A 9444-nucleotide genomic window follows, 5' to 3' on the forward strand; every position below is an offset into this window, starting at 1 on the left:
GCTGGATTGTTAAATTTAGTTTCTGGACTATTAAATTTAGTTTCTGGATTGTTAAATTTAGTTTCTGGACTATTAAATTTAGCTTCTGGATTGTTAAATATAGTTTTGGGATTGTTAAATTTAGTTTCTGGATTGTTGAATATAGTTGCTGGACTATTAAATTTAGTTTCTGGATTGTTAAATTTAGTTTCTGGATTGTTAAATTTAGTTGCTGGACTATTAAATTTAGCTTCTGGATTGTTAAATATAGTTTCTGGACTATTAAATTTAGTTTCTGGATTGTTAAATTTAGTTTCTGGACTATTAAATTTAGTTTCTGGACTGTTAAATTTAGTTTCTGGACTATTAAATTTAGCTTCTGGACTGTTGAATATAGTTTCTGGATTGTTAAATTTAGTTGCTGGACTATTAGATTTAGTTTCTGGATTGTTAAATTTAGCTTCTGGATTGTTGAATATAGTTTCTGGATTGTTAAATTTAGTTTCTGGACTATTAGATTTAGTTTCTGGATTGTTAAGTTTAGTTTCTGGACTATTAGATTTAGTTTCTGGATTGTTAAATTTAGTTTCTGGATTGTTGAATATAGTTTCTGGATTGTTAAATTTAGTTTCTGGATTGTTAAATTGAGTTTCTGGATTGTTAAATCTAGTTTCTGGATTGTTAAATTTAGTTTTTAGATCATTAAATTGAGTTTCTGAATTGCTGAATTTAGTTTCTGAGTTATTAACTTTAGTTTCCAAATTGCTGAATTTAGTTTCTGAATTACTGAATTTAATTTCTGAATTGTTAAATTCAGTTTCTGAATCATTAACTTTAGTTTCTAAATTATTGACTTTAGTCTCTGAATTGTTAAAGTGAGTTTCTGAATTGTTCAATTTAATGCCTGATTTGTTAAAAAACAAGGAAAGATTTGAAGATTTATCATCTTTAGACAAAGAAAATTCATGAAGAAGGCTTTTATCATCCAAAATATTTTTAACTGCTGGGTTTTCATCTTTAAAATTTTCAGTATCTAAAGTTTGGGAGTTATTCTGTGAATGATGAGAATTAATGATGTGATTTTGGTGATGTGGAGGTGGAGTTAGCTGCAATGTTTCAGAAATAGTTGACCTCAAGTCTGCTGCTGATAAATCTTTTGTTATTGCAGGAATTTTAGCAGACGGTGGCTCAATCTTAAAATCAACAGTTTCACTGGAATTTTCTTCAATATGGTTTCCTAAAACCTCTTTTGAATTCATTTTGTTATAATCAGAGTTTTCACCACACATGGTATTAGATTTGTTTCTATCATTGTCATTCTGATTTTTAGCCAAAGATTCTTTATGGAAATTCCTCTTCTTCCTATCTTTAGACATCTTTAAGGTACCTTCAGACAAATCTGAACATTTTCTTTGAGCTGATAAATTTGCATCAATTTCATTTTCTAAAGACATTACACCACAAACTGAAAGTGTTTCAGTGTTATTATAAGCATCTTCAAGGAATGTAACAGAACCAAACTTTGAATTATCAGCAGTTTGACTAAAATCTTTTGCAATATGGTTTTGCAAAATTTTGTTTGAATCTGCTTTGCTGCAATCAGAATTATAGCCACACTTGACATCACATTTATTATCATTATCATTCTGATATTCAACCAAAGATTCACTAGTTATATCCTGCTCCTTATTTTCTTTAGATTTCTTTAAGTTTTCATCCAACAAATTTGAACGTTTTCTTGGTACTGGTGGATTTGTATTGATTTTATCATTTAACAATGTTTCACCATGACTTGGCGTTGTATCAGTGTAATTATAAGCAACGCTGTGATATGTTACAGAATCAGATGAAGAAACATCTCCAGAATTTATATTAGCAGAACGTGGCAAAAGTTCTGTGTCATTTATCTGGATAACGTCTGTACGGATTGCTGTGTCTGGAACACTTTCCAACTGTTTAGAATTTTCATCTTCTAAATCTTTTTTCATGCAACCTTGTTCAGCATTCGCATGACCATTACCACTTTCACTATTTTTATCACAGACAATTGTGGTAGCATTGATACCATTTTCATTTGTTTGGTAATGATTAACCTGTAAATGATCCTCTTTCTGAGGAGATTGCAAAAGATGGCAAGAATTATCATTTGGTAGCATCACAGCACCTTGCACTTTATTGGTTTCAGTGTCAGCATCAACTCCTTTGAGAAATTCTGTCTCCAACATTTCCGCAAAGTGGTCAACAGAACCATCATCACAACTATTCTGATCTGGAAGGCTGCAGAATGAATTTTCATCATCCTAAAATATAAATACAAATAAAATAAAATAAAATAAGCATATTAAAATTTTTAAAGTTAATAAAGAATAAAAAAGAAAAGCCGTTGGTAAACAGATTATAGCAGTGACTCCATCTAAGAATATCTGAAGAAGGAAATGTATTCCGAAATATCATCGGACTATAGATAACTAAATTACAACAGGTATATAGTCCATTTTTTGTATTATAGTCCATTGTTGTACCATTCAAAACTTTTTATTCTTTACAAACAATACACAATGCTTCAAGCGAACTACAATACTCTTTGTCTTTCATTTGATCTCAGGGCAAAGAAAGCCAAAGCAAATACCATTAGACATTTTATCCACTATTTTAATGACTGCTAACTTACTGCCTTATTGATGGGCCATGCTTTCGTGGTCTGTATTTGTACAGAAAATCGAGATCGAGTGAGCTTTTGCTTTTTTGCTCGACGTGTGATTTTTGTCCATGCTGAGCTCACCTTGGGACATCTGCATTATCGTTTGACAGACGTACTGCCCCAGTCAAACTCCCTGACCAAAACTGTTATATCATAACTTAAATTATTATTTTATATCACATAACACAATATTATAATAAATTATACACATGTGAAAATATACTACATTAAAACTGAGAATGAATTACAATTTACTATACATAACACTTTATATTGCATTGATTTTTAATACTGGCAGCACAAGGCCATGAATCTTAGAGAGGGGTGGTATAATTAATTAAACTTCAGTACCTGACCGGTAATTAATTTATTTTATTGAACCTGAAAGGATGAAATGCAAAGTCAACCTTGGTGAATTTAGAACATAGGACATAACTAAATAGTGCAAGACTGATTATCCAACATTCTAAAAATTCTATGGTGTCATAACCGAAAACATATTGGTTTCAAATTTTGGCACAAGGCCAGCAATTTCGGGGAATGGGTAAGTCAATTACATCAACCCCATACTCAAATGTTACTTATTCTATCAATCTACCAATCCTAAAAGGATGAAAGGCAAAGTCAACCTTGGTGGAATTTGAACTCAGAACGTAAAGGCAGACAAAATGCTGTTAAGCATTTGCCTGGCGTGCTAATGATTCTGCCAGCTCACTACCTTTACATATCAGCAACAAACAGCACACATTTTGATGTACACAAACACTACAACATGGCAGTGATCCAGAATGGCTACAACACAGAACCAGTGAAAGAGTACACAAGACTACTTACCTCTTCGTTATGTTCTGATGGGATAGGAGACAACATAATTGGTAAAGCCATTTCACTAATTATACGTGCAATCTCGTCATCTTTGGATGGAAGGTTTGGAGGTGGAGAAGTAACAGCTTTAAATAAAGAGAAAATTTCAAATTAATATAATACTCTGCTCTGCTCACCACCACCATCACAGCCTGCCACATTTTAGCAAAATGAAAAAAAATTCAAGTAAAAATAAACAAACAAAAGTTATTTTATACCTGTAAATTTACAAAATGTATATGAATATATTTATATATCATACACACACACACACACGTATGGGTGCGTGTGTGTCATCATCATCATTATTTAACATCCGCTTTCCATGCTGGTATGGGTTGGCCAGTTTGACTGAGAACTGGCATATATATGTGTGTGTGTGTGTCTATGTTTGTCCCCCTAGCATTGCTTGACAACCAATAGTGGTGTGTTTATGTCCCCGTCACTTAGTGGTTCGGCAAAAGAGACCGATAGAATAAGTACTAGGCTTACAAAGAATAAGTCCTGGGGTCGATTTGCTCGACTAAAGGCGGTGCTCCAGCATGGCCGCAGTCAAATGACTGAAACAAGTAAAAGAGTAAAAGAGAGAGAGAGTACACACACACACACACACACACACACACACAGACTTCTGCCTATCAAATCCACTCACAAAGCTTTGGTTTGTCTGGGTTTCTAGCAGAAGAACCTTGTCCAGGAGGTCACACAGTGGGTCTGAACCAGGAAGCATGTGGTTGGGAAGCAGACGTCTTACCTTACAGCCACAGCTACACTAATACATGTGGAGGCGCAATGGCCCAGTGGTTAGGGCAGTGGACTCGTGGTCAAAGGAGCGCGGTTTCAATTCCCAGACCAGACGTTGTGAGTGTTTATTGAGCGAAAACACCTAAAGCTCCACGAGGCTCCAGCAGGGGATGGTGGCGAACCCTGCTGTACTCTTTCACCACAACTTTCTCTCACTCTTACTTCCTGTTTCTGTTGTGCCTGTATTTCAAAGGGTCAGCTTTGTCACACTGTGTCATGCTGAATATCCCCGAGAACTACGTTAAGGGTACACGTGTCTGTGGAGTGCTCAGCCACTTGCACGTTAATTTCACGAGCAGGCTGTTCCGTTGATAGGATCAACTGGAACCCTCGACGTCGTAAGCGACGGAGTGCCAACAAACAACACTCATACATGTATGATAATGATATAATATATATTCTTATTATAATGATTAATAAATACCATTTAATGGAAAGACATAAAAAACAAAAAACAGACGTACATCTGGTGAAATTTATAAGTTGTAATAATATACATACCAGTGTCTTGAAAGACTAGAGGGGAACTTTTTTTTTGTGCCTGTAAAGAAGAATAAAAAATGTATAAATATTTGTGGATCATACAAACAGTAATCTAAATGGTCACCACAGACTGCCCCAGTATGGCCACAGTCAAATGGCTGCAACAGTAAATACATTAATACAGATAGTCACATCCAACAATAACTACAGTCCAATAACTGCAGTAATATATAAATAGAAGACATGTAGTGCCCATGGTTATAGCACCACAATTGTAGCTATAAATGAAGCTGTAGTGCACCAGCATGGCCACAATGCAATAACTTTAATACTAAGTGAATTAGTATAATGCTCATACCAAAAAGCTATTTCAACTCATATTCAAAGTTATATACTCTTGTCCAATTTATAAAGTACCGTCCTCTTAACTTATGGCTAGATAGGAAATTGGTAGAGAAAGGAAAGGCTGAGAATTTTTATAAAAAAGTCATCTTCCCACACAGTTCAGAGCGATTCTCTGAAGAAACCTTCCTCTTCAGATTGCATTAAGTTTTTGAAACCTCTTCTTTATAACCTTCATCACATATTGTTGTTCTAAACAGGAGCCAGGGACTCTTCTACAAATATGCAAGACATTTAAAACACAAACATCAACAAAAGATGCTACTTTAGTCATTGACTCACATGCATAAACTGTTTCTTCTTCTCTCTATCTCTTCTATCACTATTACAGTGGCCTGTATTTCTCTTAGAGTGTTGGACAAAATACCTGGTGGTATTAGTTCCAGCTCTCGTTGCTCTCTATTGAAACTCTTCCAAGAAACTTGCATTTTGTCATCAATAAAATAACCCCCTAACCAAATAATGGGGTCAATGGTCTCAACTAAAGCTGGAATTTAGAGATACCAACCTAAAGAGCAGCCTTCTAGAATTCCCTCTTTAGTGAGATATTTCCTCAAAACACCAATCAACAAATGGTCACAATTTTCCAAGAGACACCAACCTACAGAATAGCTCTCTAGAATTCTTTCACAGAACAGATTTTTCTAAAGGCACCAACCTATAGAAAGGTCCTCTGGAATTGCCCCCTTGAAGGCAGCAAAGTGTCTGATGTTTGAGCTGAATACCAACCACATCAAATGCATCAATTTGGAAGTGGAAACAACCATTGCAAAAAGTCAAGGAGACAGACTATTCCACTCTCATCCTCCTCTTAATATGACTAAAGCCATGTCATAAAACAGGTCACAACACAAGCTTTCATATTGCACCACATGCCAGAAGTATTTCAAAATATTTCACTAACACAATTTTCAGTCAGTTAAAATATTTTCCAGTTCATAAAGCAATAATCCCAGATTCCTCTTGATGTTTGGATGATTTGAGAAACAGTGAAAAGATCTAATATGACACTAAAATGATGATAATGATGATGGCAATAATGATAATGAAAATTTAATATCGGTTTTCCATGCTGGCATGAGTAAGACAACTTAAAAGGAGCTGGCAAGCCAGAGAACCACCCAGGATCCAGTTGTCTGCATTGACATGGTTTCTGTGGCTGAATGCTCTTCCTAACATCAGGCACTTTACAGAGTGTATTAGGTGCTTCTTATGTGACACCAGCAGAGGTGTGCTTATATAAAAAATAAAAATATAAGAAGAAGAAGCAGCAGCAGCAGCAGCAGCAGCAGTAGGAGGAGGATACATACCTTTAGCTTGTGCATTTCTTTCTGCAGTGAGTTGAATTTTTCTTTCAGTTCTGACAACATTTGTTTATTGCCTTCAAAATTTTCTGTTGAAATAAAAAAAAGAAAGAAAGAAAAGGATAAAACTAGTTAGCAAGAAATTAACGATACAAATTTCATCAGCGTTTTCTCAATCTTTTATTTGTTTCAGTAATTTAGACTGAGGCTGTGGTGGAGGACCACTTCGAAGGTTTTCCAGTTGATTGTGTCAACCTCTGAACTTTGTGTTAGGCATTTCATTCCATCAAATGGTTACGATATCTTTTGACATAAAAGGGCATAAATCACAGGGAATGAATACCACAAGGTATTTTTTTCATTACTGATTTATCAGAAACCACTTGCAAATAAATATGACAAACTTCCACACAGTTTCCATTATCAAATTTCACTCAGAAGGCACTGGTCAGCTATGTGAATAGTTAACTCACTCAACTACAAGGTTTGTTAAAAGGTGCCACAGTGTGGAACCTTTTAATAAAGACTTGGAATAATCAGTTCCTTGTGTGTGAAATTTGGTAGACAGAAACTGTCATCATCATCATCATCATCGTTTAACGTCTGCTTTCCATGCTAGCATAGGTTGGACGATTTGACTGAGGACTGGTGAAACCGGATGGCAATACCAGGCTCCAATCTGATTTGGCAGAGTTTCTACAGCTGGATGCCCTTCCTAACGCCAACCACTCAGAGAGTATAGATATAAATATATATCTAGTTAAATCAGAGGAGTGAGGTGTTCAGGATTGCAAAGCAGTGTATCAGAGGGAACAGAGATGTGGTAGGTAGAAATGTGTGCGAATGGATAATGGTATGCTTGCACTTAGTGACTCAATGAAAGATGCGTGGAGATGCCATCATGAAAAGTTGTTAAATGTGGAGAATGATTGGGATGAGAGTCTTTCAAATATTGAACCAATTGAGGGACCAGCCATGAGTGGATAGCAGTATAATAGATAATTGACAAAATGAAGACTGGGAAAGCCCCTGGACTGTTGGGTATCACTGCCAAGATGATTAAAATATCAGGTGGTGTGGGATACAGCCTATTCACTCACAGGTTATTCAGGAAGGCATCAATCCCAAAGACTGATGTAGCAGTATTATAGTCAGCTGCTACAAGGGTAAAGGTGATGCCTTAGATAGAAACAACTACAGAAGTATCAAACTGCTGGATCAGATCATAAAAATTACAGAGAGTGTGGTGTCTCAACTAATTAGGGATAGAATTAATCTCGATGAGATGCAGTTTGGTTTTGTTCCTGGGAGAAGTACCACAGATGCCATCTTCCTAGTGAGACAGTTGCAAGAAAAGTATTTGGCCAAAAGTAAGCCATTGTACTTAGCCTTCATCGACCTGGAGAAAGCTTTCAACAGGGTTCCCCACTTTCTTATTTGGTGGTCTCTAAGGAAACTAAGAGTAGAAGAGTGACTTGTTAGAGTGGTTCAAGCCATGTACAGTAATGCTGTAAGGTGAGAGTTGGCTTCGAATACAGTGATGAATTTAACATACAAGTTGGATTACACCAGGAATCAGTTCTTAGTCCACTCATTCATCATAGTTCTCCAGGTTATAACAAATGAAAAAGTATAGCAAAAGCTAGACATGACCTACTATTGTTCAAAGCTACAGAAGATCTCAGAATTTATCAAGAATCCTCCATACAAGAAAATTCAGATGAATTTCAATAGCTAGAAAATGCAAAACAATATTCATGGAGAAGGCAAAAAAAAGTTAACTTTTCTACTACATGGTTCTAGTTTCATTCCCAGTGTGTGACACTTTGAGCAAAGGAATCAAATATGGCAAATGGAAACTGTGTGGAAGCACATCAGAGAAACTGTTCCTGTCTTTGGGTGGTAGATTTAATCTGTCGCCTGGTTTGACATTACCCCATGCCTTTAACTCTTTTGATACCAACCCGCCCAGGGTTCTATGAAACAAACTCCCTGTTTTAGAATGATCTAAATTAAAAACTTCAATCAAAATTTCATGCTGATTTCTATTCCAAACACCAGCTTTAAAATGACTAATTTGTTTTACTAAATTCATTGAGACATAGCTGACCTCACGCACTTCTCATGAGGAATTCTGGAAGGAGCTTCGTGAGACCACTGCTGAGACGCTTCCGAAATAACAAAAAGCTGTTGGAAAACAGATTATAGCAGCGACTCCATCTAAGAATATCTGAAGAAGGAATTGTATTCTGTAATATCATCGGACTATAGATAACTAAATTACAACAGGTATATAGTCCATTTTTTGTATTATAGTGCATTGTTGTACCATTCAAAACTTTTTATTATTATTTTCTAAATTAATCGAAATGAAAGCTGTGTTTCAATAGAAATACAGTAACGAGTCAATTCTGCTGCAGGTATTCGAACCAAGTGTCCCACTTCAGGATAGTTTCCTCTCTTCTTCCCACAAATCTAAGAGTCTCTGAAAAAAGGTTATAAGCATTGTCCTTTCTCATCTAAGTCATAATTAAAACAAAAAACATGAATTTTTATCTTTCTCTAAGTAAGTTATCAGATTCTTTCTGGAGCCTTGCTGATAGATGAGGTCAAAGAGATAAGTCTGTAATTTCTGACATCTGTTCAGCCCCTTCCCTGATGTATAAATCTCATTATTCTTACTTTCATTTTAAGAGAACTGACTCCAGACAAGAAAAATATTTGCAGGGTGTGTGGGGAAGAAAAAGCCTCTCAAATTATATACAGCAGACTCAAATTTCAAATATACTTTTGTACATTTTGAGAGAAAACAGCTTTAAATTTCCCTCTTATTCTTTTACAATAACAAGATAAAAAAAAAAGCATGATTAGAGGAGGAGGTAATAGTGTGTTGGTGGTGGTGGTGGT

At 35.6% G+C, this 9444-nt stretch overlaps 1 protein-coding gene across 1 annotated transcript in view; it reads right to left on the bottom strand.

Annotated features, from left to right (window-relative positions):
• LOC106884374 (putative uncharacterized protein DDB_G0282133) overlaps window positions 1-9444 on the bottom strand; it is a 52897-nt gene that overhangs the window by 23824 nt on the left and 19629 nt on the right. Inside the window, exons 4-8 of the mRNA XM_052966705.1 lie at window positions 6544-6626; window positions 4938-4989; window positions 3515-3630; window positions 150-2279; window positions 3-85 (exon numbers count right to left, since the gene is read on the bottom strand). Coding sequence (XP_052822665.1) covers window positions 3-85; window positions 150-2279; window positions 3515-3630; window positions 4938-4989; window positions 6544-6626 — 2464 coding nt within the window. The remainder of the gene's footprint in view (window positions 1-2; window positions 86-149; window positions 2280-3514; window positions 3631-4937; window positions 4990-6543; window positions 6627-9444) is intronic.

This window comes from Octopus bimaculoides, chromosome 3 (assembly GCF_001194135.2).
Source record: "Octopus bimaculoides isolate UCB-OBI-ISO-001 chromosome 3, ASM119413v2, whole genome shotgun sequence".
In the NCBI taxonomy this organism is placed as follows: Eukaryota; Metazoa; Mollusca; class Cephalopoda; order Octopoda; family Octopodidae; genus Octopus; species Octopus bimaculoides.